General features: G+C 41.7%; 1 protein-coding gene across 10 annotated transcripts in view; it reads left to right on the forward strand.

Annotated features, from left to right (window-relative positions):
• Positions 1 to 15005, forward strand: part of EBF1 (early B cell factor 1) — a 398643-nt gene that overhangs the window by 373067 nt on the left and 10571 nt on the right. For 5 of the 10 annotated variants that reach the window (XM_012807210.2, XM_003781995.3, XM_023514779.1 and 2 more), the window contains 4 exons: positions 7394 to 7459; positions 8466 to 8643; positions 9291 to 9470; positions 13321 to 13515. In XM_012807210.2, the coding sequence (XP_012662664.1) occupies positions 7394 to 7459; positions 8466 to 8643; positions 9291 to 9470; positions 13321 to 13515 (619 nt within the window). Of the gene's footprint in view, positions 1 to 7393; positions 7460 to 8465; positions 8644 to 9290; positions 9471 to 13320; positions 13516 to 13847; positions 13917 to 15005 lie in introns of all 10 variants that reach the window. The other 5 variants (XM_023514769.1, XM_023514772.1, XM_023514773.1 and 2 more) reach the window with 3 other exon arrangements.

Genomic DNA, 15005 nt, shown 5'->3' on the forward strand with positions numbered 1-15005 from the left:
CCAGATAAAAATTACCTGGTCTAATAGGCAGCGAACAATTTTCACTCAATAAAATTATGAGCCAAATCATTCATTTCATAACACTCTGGCTAATTTATTTGTTGACCTTTTAATATCCATAGCTCTTCAGTGGTATTAACTGCAACTCAGACAAAATCTCTTGTTCATTTCACTTTCATTGATTTTTTTTTTCCACTGAGGCAATAACAGCTGCTTGAAAACAGCCTTTTTCTTTCCACTGTAAAAGTCAATCATGTAAGTTAGTATGTCTTACGTTGCCATCGTTGTGTTAGCTTACAACCTAGTTTAATTTCATATGATTGAGAAGTCTCTCACACCATGTTTTTAACAAAGGCAGAGCTTTCTGGGGTACCTCCAGCCACGATAGATACTAATACATCACAATACATTTGAGAAGTAAGAGGGCTGTCATCTTATCCGAACATAAAATCAACTTGAAAATTAGAGGAGGTTCAGAAGCACACCGTGCATTTTCTCTGGACTAGAATGCTTTTGATGTCACGGCTTCTTGTGTTAATAACAGGAGAGTCTTTCAAAATATTTAATTCCACCGTTCTGGAAATTTCTGCAGATTTCAGTGGTGGTTTGAATTGCATTTTCTCTTTAAAGATTACGGGTAACAAGTATAAGCTAGAATGTTTTGCAGAGCGGTCCAGGCTTCAGCTGAATCTTCTTATATCATAAAATACTATGAAGGCTTTAGAATGCACGGTTGTAAAATATAATTGTTACACATTTGGCATTTTATGCCTCCCTGGAAATAACCACTTGCTACCTATACTTCATTTATGCTCCTCCTTTCCATTTCAATTTACTCTAAAGTGGTCCTCAGCCATAATGAGAATGCCCCTTTCAACAGAAACATGTTTAATTATATCCACACTAAATGTAAGTGACTCTTCTCAGTCATAGGGCTTCTGAGTAAGGAGTGTTTAAAGTGTGACACTAAAGGCTTCTAATGATTTGCGGTAACTCTATTTTGAGAAGTTCATATTACAAGAAAAATGAAAAACTTGAGGAATGTCTCAGAGGATGGGAAACTAAACAGTGCCCAAGTGTTATTTTGGTTTGTTTTACTCTTTCCCTCACCGCCCTCATTATACTGATTTTTTAGAATGCAAAGTCTACCATTGTGGAATTTTCCATTTGGCTAAATAAACACGAAGGAAGTTAAGATTTAAAACTTCCCTCTGCAGAAATACATCTTAGTACAACTCGTATTTATGGCATTGTACATCCAGCTCTGCAGGAAATGGGCTGCAAGAAACTTCCAATCAATTTTTCAGCATTTGGGCTTTCTGATCAGTCATATCACCTTAGACTTTCAAAAGCAAATGGAGAAAGAGCTAAGACTTCAAGTCTGGTGAGCTGAATGCACTCTTCAAAATCTGGGTTCTACAGTACACTCCAGAGCAAGAAGGCCAGTGAAATCAATGCTGAGTTCATTGATAGGTGCTAATTGTCTCTAAATCAGGAATAATTTTACCATCCCACTTCATTTTATGTTGCTGATATTTGGCCCATTGCATCTTGAATTGCCTGATAAGGCAGGGTAGATTGGTGATAATCAGGTGTCAGAGAGATGTGCAGTGACAGAAAATTATTGTACTTCTTTCTCAGGAATCACCCAACTCAACATGACTTAGATAATTGATGTTTGTGGCTTATCTTCTGCCTTCTACATCTTTCAAAACACTTTTCCCATTTAAGCAAGCATGAAGCCAAGTACAGAGTGTCCTCCCAAATGACTCAAGCATACTTAGGCCATAATTTTATGAGGGGGTTCCCAGAGTCCCCAGATCTGATTCTGAAACTTGAACATTAATGTTGGGTTAAGTGGGTATTTGTTGACTTTGTGAGTTGGCTTGGATGAACTATGAAGGAAAGTAAGTTCAGGCCATCCTTTCCACTCATCTGGGAACTGAACTTACAAATGGGACTAGTACTGGTCAGTTAGACCACCTTCCCCTTCCCCCTGGAGGGCTAGAGGTGGTCAGTCAACATGAGCTTACCAGCTACACATTTGAGGTCAAGTGTTAAAGAGAAGACTCCACGATGGTGAATTATTTTCTTCATGAAATAGAAGAAAAAAAGAGTGAACTCCATCTTCATATTTTACATGATATAGCTAGTGCCCAATGTGGCTTTCTGTTAATGTGCAAATACCTAAGTATTTCTAAGGACCTGAGAATACAGTTAATAAAAGTCTGATGTACATCGAGACCAACCTCATGTTGCTAGCAGCCCATAACTTGAGATAATGTCTGTGCTAGACATGATTCATTACATTAATCACAAAATTAAAATGTAAGCACAAGTCAGCAGGAGTGAAAGAGCAAATTCATTAAAAAAAAGTGACATAAAGAAAACCTCACAGTGATCAAAGCTTGACCTTTGGGAATTTATATATTGGATTAAAAAGTCTATATCCAAATGGAACACCAAATTAAAGTCTTCTGCTTTTATAACTATGCCAAATATATGACTGTGTCATTTCATCATGTAAATTAAACGTGCACTTTCAAAAACCAGTAACCATCTTAGTGTAAACTCTTCAACAACAAGAGGTCTGCTGAACATTGTGCTAGGGGCTTAGAGAAGAAAATTAAGATCTATTCATGCCCTCCAAGAACCTATAGTCTAGCTGACGAGTGAAGACAAACACACTTCAGATCAGAGCAAAATTACCTCCAAAGCGTGTACTTCTCTGCTATGCTGTCATACAGGTGGTCAGCACTGGTTTTCAGAGGAATGAGGGAGATTAAGAGCTGAATTATTCGATACAGTAGTATAACTTTCAAGATCTCAGGCTTTGATATCTAATAGGCTTAGGTCTGGACTCTTTTGCAGCCACTGTCAGCTCTGTCAAACTGAGCGGCAGTTAGCAGCTTCAGCGAGTCTCAGTATCCTCATCTGCCAAATGGTGACACACACGGCGCCTCAAGGGGCTCTCTCCTAATTGAATGAGTTCACGTTCGACTCTCAATAAATGAGATTTATCTCTTTCATTATGACGCCACCACTGCCAGGCTTTAGAAGATGGAGAAGCATTATCCATGGGCACAAGTTGGAGGCAGCATTCCCAGAAAGGGAAAGGCAAATGGAGTGAAAGTAGGGAAATCAGAAGGAGTCAGATGTCTCACTTCTAGACTGGGGAGGAAAAGAATAAGAGCAGCTCTTCAGGTGCTTTGGAAGGGGAGATTGGGTAAAGACGGTGAGACCAGATGCTGGGAGGGAGTCTTTTCTAACCCTAGAAAACCCTCGGGCTCAGTGCTATCTATGCTTTGAAAGTTGCTGGAGGATAAATAATATCCTTGCATGACAACTAGGGCAATAAGAAGCTCAAATATAACTGATGGGGTTGCAAAATTAGGAAGTTAAGTTGAATCTTGCCTTTGTACCCCATTCGGCATTTTTATTATAAAGCTGCCAAAACTTAAGTAAAATTCATAGCAGTTAGCCCTAAATTAGTTCTCAGAACCCTACCCCTCCTCAAGTCTCTCCAACATCTCCGTAGACTCTATGTAGATATAATAACATAACCTATCCACTTTTTTCTCAGCAGACCTCCACTCGTGTAATCATCAACTGATGGTCATAGCAAGACAGGTGAAGCCAGATTTTGACTGGGAAATGAAATAGTTCAGCAGAAACTTGTTGTCTTTTAAGGAGTAAACATTTTCTGTATCTTTAAGAGAGAAAACAATCCAAGGCCATAAGAAAGAAAAATCTTCTGACTCAGGATGTAGACTGGAGAATAAGCATTACCTCTATAAGGAGACTCTGGGGCTTTGGGATACTAGTATGTGTCTTTTGAATTCCCAAATGGGATTTTTACAAATCCAAGGATAGGATTAATTATCTTGGAAGAGTCTAATTTCTACCCTTGTGTTTAAAACTGCAAATAGGGAGACATTTTAAATATTATGAAAAGAAGAAAAAAAATCTCTCCTGGCAAATAAATGCCTCGAAAAATTAGATATTAGGGCTAGTCAAGTGCTCTTTCTTTTCAGAAATATTAAAATTGCATATTAGATTGGAAGGATCTTTATCCTTCATGGATCCTTATCCTAATGCCACAAAAAAATAAGACTTTAAGAAGACAAAAGATTATTTGAAACATCCAGCTCTCTTCCCCTTATGGGAAATTTCTTTTTTTAACATCTCAGGCTCAATCATTTCCTAATGTGAAATTACAAATTTTTCAAATTACCATCTAAAACTGCAAAAAAATTACACTTGTGACCACGGAAGAGATAGCATACACTATCAATTTGATTTTAAAAGGCATACATCTTTTATACTACCTGTCATTTTTATAATGCCTTTTACAAATTTAATCAATACATTTTAACATTCTATATACTTTAAGTGCAATATACAATAAATATTCAAGTTTCATCTTAAACATGCTTTAGCCTTTAAATTGTTAAAACCGCGGTGCCCTTTCAATCTACTTACATAATGTCATAAAATATACATTTCAAGGTAAATGAAGTCAGCTACTTCAATTTAGTCCCTCAAACTGGTAGTAAATGAGAGGTTAACACTATGGTGCCAAACCCATTATTGAGTAAATTTAGCACCTTGGACAGCTCTGTAAAATCTTTATTGCTTTCCTGACCTGCTCGTCATGTTCTGTCTGTGTGTTCAGTGGCTCTCAGCTCTGATTGAAAGGCAATATATTAGATCCCCAACACAAACACGCTTGGGGGCTAGTTCACTCGGAGCGTAATGACACGGAGGTGAGAGCAATTTTCTGGTCACCGAAATCCAAGCACCTTGCAGGTCTGTTGCACTAACTCGTAGAAGACCCAGAAATTTCCTTTCTCCTTCCTCTTTGCAGAAATCACAAAAAGAAGCTGAATCACACTGGCAAAGCTGAACCGAGTCTCCCTTAAGCCCTTAAAAGTGGGTACTGCAGTGAAGGATGTTTTAAAATGGGGGAGATGGTCCTATAAGGGTGTCTCTTCCAGGACGAGAAATCCCGGTTCTCTCTTCTCCAATCCAAGAAAGCTGGCCTGAAGCAACGCTGTGCTGACGGCCCAGCCATGGCAATATACTGAAAGCAAAGCCAGGCTCTGGCGTAATGGATCTAAAAAGAAGGGTGCAACTTTCGTGAACAAGACTCATATGTTTCATTCTTCAAAGATTAAATGGTGATGGGAGCTCTGGATGTCATCTTGAAATAAAAAGAAAAAGAAATAAGTAGATTATGTCATTAAATAGATAACACTGAAATATATAACGAACAATGATGCATAACACTTTTTCAGGCTTACAAAAAAACTTTCAAGATCTGGGAGTTTAATTTTGAACTTCCCTCCTCTCTGGTTCTGTGAAATTAATTAAAAAGAAGCAGTGCCACTCCAAGCCCCCAGTTACAGTGTCACAGGAGTGAAGTTCAGTTTCTTCCGTGCCTCATCATGCTTTTGAGACACAGGAGACTTGTTTTGTTTTATCCTAACATGGAAAGAAAGAAAAATAATACCTTTGCTGCCAAGCCCAAACACTAGCATAAATATTTATTTGAAGAAATAAATGAACATAGACCCAGAGAAGTCAAATCTTAGTAAATAAACTAACTTAATCTTGTTTTGTTTTAATCTTTCCTGAGAGCCAAATAAAGCCATGAGGTTTTAGGGAAAGCAACACAAGCTGAATTTGATCCAGGGACAGGGTTTAGAGCGCCCGCACCGTAGTAAATTATTAACTGCGACGGTCAGACAGTACTGCAAACAGAGAGTAGTGAATTATCTTGTAGCTTGCATTTAAAAGTAAAGAAATGATTTCAGATGCATTGGTTCAAACCACATTGATTATATAATACTTTTCACTCCCTACTTGCAAAAATAACTGTTTTAGAAAGGGGGTCTGGCATCTTAAGGCAAGCATCAATGTTTATTGAGAACTGAAAACCCCTCTATCTCATTTTTGAATTTAGGACATTAGATATGTCATAAGTAGTTACTCTAGTATGACAACTATTTTATCGTATATTATAGAGAATTTAAAATTGAAAAATGCTAATATGTATCTAAAAGCTTGTCATTTCAAGAGTTGTTCAAGGATTTTTGAAGAGGCTATGGTGACAGCAAAATGAATGTAATTATATTCCTATTTTCTGATCAGCATCTGCAGTATATAAAAACTGAGCAGTACTGCTTCTCCATGCAGAGACCTATTGTGCAAAACATTTAAACTTCTGTTTGAAACTTTACCCACAGCAAAAAAAAAAAAGAAAAAAAAGGCAAACGTATCTTCCTGCCCATCACCTCTGATCATTATACCACACCCTTAGTTTAGTTTCTCTGATAAGCTCTCGTTGTTACATACATCGAGCTTAACTTTGCTTTCTTTCCCCCCCACATTCCAATGTAAGTGAATCTGCAGAAAATTAGAGCAGAATGAGTAGGGAATGATTTATTTTCGTTAGTACAAAAAAGATTATCACCACATGCCTTTTTGGAAGGTACCCCATCTTATCAGAACCAAGCATATAAGCTAAATATGGAAACCCACCTAAATAAAAAGGAGGGAGACATTTTTTTCTTCAAGGGGAATGCACAGCAGGGCACAGAGGTAGGATGAGAATGAATGAGCAAATGACAAACAATACTGAAATAGCAAAGAATTGCTATAAAAGAAACAGACGCTGCCAGTCATGAAAATTGGTGCAGAGGGGGCTTCCGGAGGAGGCAGAAGTCTTTTGTAAGAGCCTTTGACACCCCGTGCATTGCCTTACTACATGGGTTTTCTGCATCACTCCCTTATATCATGGCTCTGCCATACAAAGGAAATAAACAAGGGTGGCGCCTGTGGCTCAAGGAGTAGGGTGCCAGCCCCACACACTGGGGGTGGAGGGTTCAAGCACGGCCCCAGCCAAAACTACAAAAATAATAATAATAACAAAGGAGAGAAACAAAATTTTAATGCTACATGTTCCTAGTAGGTGAAGATTGATTGGAAATTTCTTGAAAATGACCTGTCTGATAAGGTCACGGTTCCTGGGATAAGCAATTAAGTGCAAAATAAACCCATCTTAGGGATTCATAACCTGCGCTGAATGACATTGATTGTAGTAATCTAGTAAATGACCTCAGAATTGTATTCAGCAATAAACATAGGAGGACTTTATCTTGCCCATGGCAGACTCCTGAGTGATATATTTCATCCCGCGGTACCAGTGATACTACCTTTTGTTTGACTCAGTTAAGTGTGTAGGTGAACAGGGATAAATTGGTGATTGGGCACCATTATGGGGTTCCCCAAGTCCCGCCTCTCCCGCCTCCAAGTATGGCTGGAGGAACCAGAATGTGACCTTGTGAAAAGATGACAAATCAAAGGATTGTATCTGCTTTTCTCTTGACAGGAAGTAATACTCAAAAGGGCCGCGGATCTGGTCGAAGCGCTGTATGGGATGCCACACAACAACCAGGTGAGTGTGCTGGGTCCCCATCCTGTGGGGCCTTCTACATTCAGTCACAGACCCCAGATCCATTATCGTAACCAGAAAGCACACAAAATAGAAAAGGCACATGCATGAGTTAAGAGGGTAATTAATTCAGCCATCACATGTGGCAGGGCTATTCAATCCTTCTCTCTTTCGTAAATCTTTTATTGCCTCTTCTACGGAACCTTTTTCCCTACAAGAAAAGGTGCTCTATTTAAAACTCATCTTCAGTGGGAATGTACTTCATAATTGAAGGGGAGAGTGACTAGTGTTTTATTTTATTTCTCTCAGGTTTTCAAGCAAATTTAGGAAGAGAAAGAGGGTTTGATTTTTTTCTAAAAAGTATAACAAGGCCTGAATAATATTGTCTGCTTTCATTTCATAGAGCAACTCCATGTATAGGAGTCAAATTGCTTAGGAAACTGTGAGTGTGACACATCGTTCACCTTTTTTTCATGTCACCTGAGTCATTGTCTGGGGACACAGTCCCATTAATACTCAGGGACCCAAGTACTCATCTGCAACCTTCCCTTGACATCAGCAGAAGAGATGAACTGCAGACTCTCTCCCCCTCTCTCTCTGTCTCTCTTTCTCTCTCTTCTCTTTTCCTTAATAACCTCCAAGGTCCTACATGTTTTTGGTGGGGAAGGGAAGCCTCATGGTGCTATCATATACCAACTGTAGGGTAGTGTGAAGGAATGGTTCAGATAATGGTTAAAGTCAGACAAATGGAGTTATGAATCTCAGCCTTGTTCTTGACTAGGTGAGGGAGTGTTTTTAGGTGTGGTGTTTACTTTTCTAAGCCTCAGTTTTCCCATTTCCAGTATGGGGCTGATGGTGTGAGACTAATGCCATAGGTTTATTGGGAGGCTTAACCATTGAGAACTGTTAACCCTTGAAAGCCCCGAGCACGGTGTCTGGTACCTGAAGAATGGTATTGTTGGGAGTCTGATGGAGGGTAGCTAAAGGGGATATTCCTTTGACTTTTCAGGAAATTATTCTGAAGAGAGCAGCTGACATTGCAGAGGCCCTGTACAGTGTCCCCCGCAACCACAACCAGCTCCCGGCCCTCGCTAACACCTCGGTCCATGCAGGGATGATGGGCGTGAATTCGTTCAGTGGACAGCTGGCCGTGAATGTCTCCGAGGCATCACAAGCCACCAATCAGGGTCAGACGCTGCCCTTCTCCTTCCTGTCTCCTTGTCCCTTCCTAACCTCAAGCTCCCCCCTCCGTGTTTATTTGTCATAAAACAGTTTAAAATTTGAAAAAATTATTTTTGTTCCAAAGGAGAGAGTCTTAGTTTGTGTGCGTATCTAATGTTACCGCAGAATTTTGTTTCCAGCTGTCACCTCTGGTAATCTAGCATAGGGGGCTAGAGCGGGTGCTTGCATTTAGCCATGCCTACATTTGACTTCACCATAAACCATGAATGACAGATCGCAAAGAGGGATGGAATTAAAGTTCTGAGGGGCCAACGCACATCATTCTTGCCCAGGGACTAGGAACCTGTTCACTCCAGGGTACATCTCTTAGGTTGGGATTTATTTCTGCTCCAAAATGATAATTTATAGGCCCGCATTGCCACTTCTCACGGCCCTGCTAAGTATTTATGATCCCCTAAGAAATGTGTCTTTTGCTCGCTTCCCATTTTAATCACAGAGCTAGCACCACCAACCCACGCACATGAATCACCCAATCCCTTCCTCCTGGGTTGTGGCGAGGGGGCAAGAAACCGAGACCTTCCTGTCCCCGAGTCTTCCCGGATTGCCACCATCTGAACACCACCCTCACCCCGGTTTCGCCCCCACCCCTCAGGTTTCACCCGCAACTCAAGCAGCGTCTCACCACACGGGTACGTGCCGAGCACCACTCCCCAGCAGACCAACTATAACTCCGTCACCACGAGCATGAATGGATACGGCTCTGCCGCCATGTCCAATTTGGGCGGCTCCCCAACCTTCCTCAATGGCTCAGCTGCCAACTCGCCCTATGCCAGTAAGTAGATGTGTGTCCTGCACGTTTTCCCTGGAAGAACTGGGCATCGTGCTGTGTAGCCCTCTGGGCAGGGCTTCTCAGACTGAGGGCCCCCACCCTGCAAGACACTGCCCCAGGCGGTGCCACTAAAGCCACCATCCTCTCCAGCAGACATCTTTGCTTTCTCTTGCTCATTTTCCTCCGCACCAAGTCTCCCATCAGAACTTTGCTGCAACCAAAAGCAACTGGATAATGTCATTCCAAGAACCCACCCAGAGAGTCAGAGGGAGATGGGTTGGCATCCACCTCAACCAGTAGCCAGTTGGTGGCCCCGGGCAAGTTCATCTCTTCCCCAAGTCTTGATTTTCTCATTGTTAAAATGGGGAAGGAATTAGCACCCACCCATTCAGTGCTATGAGACATAGATAAAATAACGTAGGTAATGAACTTGTCCTGATCCCTGGCACACAAGAAGCACAGTCTATAGATCTAAATAATAATCATAATGATCCAAAGATAATACTCAGGGCGGTGGTGGTACAATGTAGTAGTAATAGTCCAAAACTTAAGCTCTTTCCCTTTAAGAGGAGGACTCCTTTATTTTTTAATGTTTGGATTTTTTTCTCCCTTTGGGTTTGGTGAATACTTAAAAATATGATAATAATCAAAAAACATACTTTATTTTTTCCAAAAATCTGACAAACTAAAAAAATGCACACATACGCAAGAAACATTCCTTGGCATCTCATCCCTGTCCTAAATAAATTTAGCTTACAGTATTTTTTTTTTTTTTTGGTACAGCATTTGTATTACCTCTAAACAACCTCAGTGAACTGGCATCTTTATGTAGACAGTGCCGTAAGCCATGTCCCTACTATCTCTTTTCCCTCTGAGGATTTTTCATAGGTAACCAAGTTCATCTTAGACCTTGTAGGTGACTCTTTCTAGGTGCAAAATGTGGCCAAACATCTGTAGAAGGATAGAAGGTCTATCATTAAATGAAAGAATATTCATGATCTTTAAACAAGAGTCTTGGCTAAAAATACCAAAAACCATGCTCTCCCTCAGAGTGAAAACATGGACTGTGCTAATATTTTGACAGAAGACAGAAAAGTCTTGGCCTTTAAGAGAGGTTATTAGTGAAAGCATACTTAGGTACTATTACTTTGGGAAATTTTCCACTAAGGGTACACAGAATCCTATATTTCTCTTTCATTTATTTATTTTTTAGAATCGGCAGTTCCTTAAACATTTAAACTTCCCCAAAGAATCTGCATGTATCATGACTGTCTGCTCTCAAGTCAATGTTTGGGGTCAATTTCACATTAGATTTTGATTTATTGAAAGATTGTTTCCCATAGATCTATCATTTCAGTGTTCTCCCATCTACTCAATCAGAAAATGTTTCGATCATGACCTGAAAATTAAAAGGTGGCATTCTTAATTAAATCAATAAACTAATTGCTATATGGTAGCAATTCAATTTAGGGCTGTGGATTGTTCTGCTTCCCCAGCCGGTGGGGGCACTTGGTGACTTCAGCCTGAGATTGCATCTGTCAGGCTGTGAAACTTCGAACATTTAATTTCCATTAATTGATTTCCTCAGTGCTCACAAATATAGTATTAAATTCTCAAATAGGCTCTCAGATGGGACGGTTTTATCTGCATAAATGCAAATAAAACAATAAACACAAAGCCCAGTTGATTTGAATTTTTGCCTCCATGATATTTAATTATTCATAAACCACTCATGTTGAAAAATTCCGACGGAATAAAAAAATAAAATAAGACATTCCACTGGTGAGCACACTTTCTGGTGTGGCAGCTGATAACTAATAATGTTATAACAAATGGAGCTGCCCTGACTGTATTTTACCCCTTCCTCTGGTAACCACCACCCCAAACTCCCCACCTCTAAATACACATAATGATCGCATTTGCCAAGGAAATTAATTGCCTTCCTCAGTGAACCAGCAGGATTTCAACTCTACGAATATTTAAAAATCAAACCTCCAGTGCTGGAGTTTTGCAATTTAAATGGGTGTTATTATTGAGTGTATTTTCACATTTACAAATCCTAAGAGATGTATAAAAACGCTGGCCTCATTAAAAGAAAAAGTACAGTTTAGAAAATGTTTGTGAAAACTCTGAGGATGGTGGCTCTGTGTTCTGCTCCATAAAGCATTCTGTGTGTCTGGATTGTGTAGTGCCTTGGGCTGATTATAAAGGGTCATTTCCCCGTGATGGAGATTCCTGCCTATGATCGATTTGATTCCCACTTCCCTAACCTTTCAAAGCCAGTAGAACCAGGATCAGGCCACCCAGACAGTTCTTTGGATTCTGATGGACTCATGGGAACGGAGCTTTTCCCCCCTGGAGATCTGTTTCCTTTGCCAGGCAGCATAGTGGAAAGAGCTCTGAATCTGGGCTTCATTCCTGGCTTCAGGCATTCTAGCTATGGCCCTTGGGCAACTTCCTAAACTACTTTGAGTCTCTGCTAGCTTAGCTTTGCTCAGTGATAATGCCTGACTTAAGGTTGTTTTGCCAATGACCAGATGAAAAAGGTGAGAAGATTCTTGGGAATGATAAAGTAATATGTAATGTTTATTAAATAATGTGGAAAATAATAAAATAGAAAGACATGCCTGGAATTTGAAACTATGTGTCTAAAAATCACTGGACAGAATTCAGATTTTTCTGTAGAAAACAGAAGTAGAAAGTCAGTGTATGAAAACATTAGTCTAGAGTGTGCAAAACTCTAGAGTGACCCTAAAGTAACCCAAAAGATTATTAGCCACGAGCAAAAGATGAGAGGCCAGGCTAGGACTGTGGTTGGTGGAGAACATAAATCTACCCAATTCTTCCATACCCCGAGCTACTTAGTTTGCTGTCTCTCTGAATTGCCTAAGTTCTCCCATCATTAATTCTCTGCACCCCCACTGCTATCAGACTGTGGGTATTTACACGAGGCTTTTCTATCCGACTGTGTATTAATTCACAAACATTCATGTATAGCTCTGGGGGAATATTAAGACGTTGGAACTTGGACTTGTAGTTCTGCATAGTTCACAAATTCTGCATGTGGTGGTCTGTTTATCCCCCCAGCTTCTCACTCACCTGTATTAATGTTGTGCAGCATTGTGGTACAGCTGTGTCCGTAAGGAACCCAGCCCCATGGGGAGAAATGGAACACACACACAACACCGTCTGCCAGTGCCTTAAGTTGGAATCCTAGACTTGCCTCCAGCTCACCTTTCTTTCTTATACCTCTCATTCCATCAGAGGCTGTGGCCTCTCAAGCCACCCCCCTCCTATTTCTCCTGTCCCCACCCCCTTTGCTAGGACTTTAGTTAGCAGCAGTGCTACCTGGAGTGCACTTCAACACCTCTGCTGTGAAACCTTCTCTGATTTCCCCTTCCCACCTCCACTGAGTTTACCTTGCTCTCCCTTGTCACTATTTTCTGTTACTCCATCCCTTTTAAGAGGGCCATGCCCTTTAGTTTCCTGGCTGGAAAACTCCGAGGATGGTGGCTCTGTGTCCTGCTCCATAAAGCGCTCAGTATGTTGAGACTGGGTAGTGCTCTGGGCTGATTACAAGGAGTCATGTTCTCCTGGTGGCAACTGCTGCATATGGCCTCAGTGCCTAGCACCCTGCTTGGCACAGGGAGGCCCACAACAAACACATAAAACATCCCCTGCAATGACAGGCAGCCCATGCAAAGTACCAAATGGTAAAAGTAGACAAGATCCTGTGAGCTCAGGGAAGGGTCATGCTGGAGGGACAGCTTGATCAGGCAGTGGCCAGAGAGGGTTGGCTCTGCACACCCCGTCTCAGAGGTGCTGATTTCTCCCTTTCCATTGCCTCTCTCAGTAGTGCCATCCAGCCCCACCATGGCCTCCTCCACAAGCCTCCCCTCCAACTGCAGCAGCTCCTCGGGCATCTTCTCCTTCTCACCAGCCAACATGGTCTCAGCCGTGAAGCAGAAGAGTGCTTTCGCACCAGTTGTCAGACCCCAGACCTCTCCCCCTCCCACCTGCACCAGCACCAACGGGAACAGCCTGCAAGGTAAGTCCCAGGCCCCACCTGCTGATCCAGATCCAATGACTTCACCCTCCCAGGGCCTGAAGCAGATGCATCACTGTTGTTGAGGGATCAGCCATGAGCCCTCCTGCTTCTCTCTGCCCTCATCTCTTCTGTTCTTTTGTGCTTACTTTCCTTGGCCCTGGTCCCTGGCCCTTGGCTCTATTCATTACTTTACTGGAGTTGCCTGAGATGTCCTCTTTCCAACTACAGCAATTCTGCTCAGGCCCGGGATTTGCTTGGCACTACTGCTTCCACTTACTAACGCCATCATTTCTCTTTTCTCCTCTCTCATTCCCTGTTGTCGCCATTATCAGACCAGTCTTTTGTGGACTCTAGCAAGTTCTCCACTGCAGGGTCTCTCCCGGGACTGGCCTTCTCCTGAAGTAGGTCACTCAACCTTCCCTTCCTATTGCCTGTGTCAGAGTGAACGTGTGCAGGACTGATAGCAGGGAGGGGTGAGGCAAGGACTGATCAGAGCCCTGAAGTTAAAGCACTGAAGTTCAAAGACTTACTACTGGGACCCAGAAACCCCCCAAAACCACTAGGGGAGTGGTTCTCAACCTTTCCAGTGCCACGAACCTTTAATGCAGTCCAAAGGGGTCAGAACCCACAGGTTGAGAACCGCTGCACTAGGGTATTCTGGTTCATGTTAAACTTGTTCAGTCACTTTCCCACTATGTAATATGGAAAACAACAGAGTCACCAAGAGTTGAGATGACCTTCCCATTCACTGAGAAAAAATTACCCACCCTGTAAGAATGGGTTCACTGTTTCATAGGTTTCTCTTATGTACCCAGCACTACACAGTAGTGTTAGCCTGCACAACCTCACTTCCTGCCCTTGGTAGGATTGTGTGATAGGAACTTTGCAGATGTGAGAACAACAGCCTAAAGAGCTTATGGAATTGCTTGATGTGCCACAGCCAGTCTGGGACAGAAACTGGCTTCCAAGTCAGGCTCACAGATTCAGCTCTTTCTGTCTTCCAAATACTTTATTACTCAAGTGGGGTAAAAAGGACTTATCCACAATTCCTAGGGCAGCTGGTAAGAAAACAAGATCAGTAAAATGATCAGCTGCTGTTTGTTGAACACTGACTGAATGGTGCGTCTGTGCTAAGCACAGAAAAGACCTCTTCCAATTTGAGTTTTGAAGGTTGTTGTGACCTTCAGTGCACAGGTAATAAAACAGACGCTTAAGGAGGGTAGATACCTGCCCACAGACATAGCCAGTAAGCAGTGGAGATGAATGTAAACCCCACTGGGGTCTGTGCCCCCACTGGTTGAGGTCACATAGAGGTGTGGGAGGAGTCAGGAGAGCAGTGCACACATCTGGGATGTCTCAGCCTGTTTCTTATGTATGATCCATGAATATTTATACTGATCTACCCATACTCTGTGCTGGAGGCTTTACAATGTTTTAAGCCTACAAGTGATTTCTCCTGAAGACCCTATGGTGGCAGTGCTAGTTCCATG

This window comes from Otolemur garnettii, unplaced genomic scaffold (assembly GCF_000181295.1).
Source record: "Otolemur garnettii isolate 467f Iridium unplaced genomic scaffold, OtoGar3 scaffold00003, whole genome shotgun sequence".
Lineage (NCBI taxonomy): Eukaryota > Metazoa > Chordata > Mammalia > Primates > Galagidae > Otolemur > Otolemur garnettii.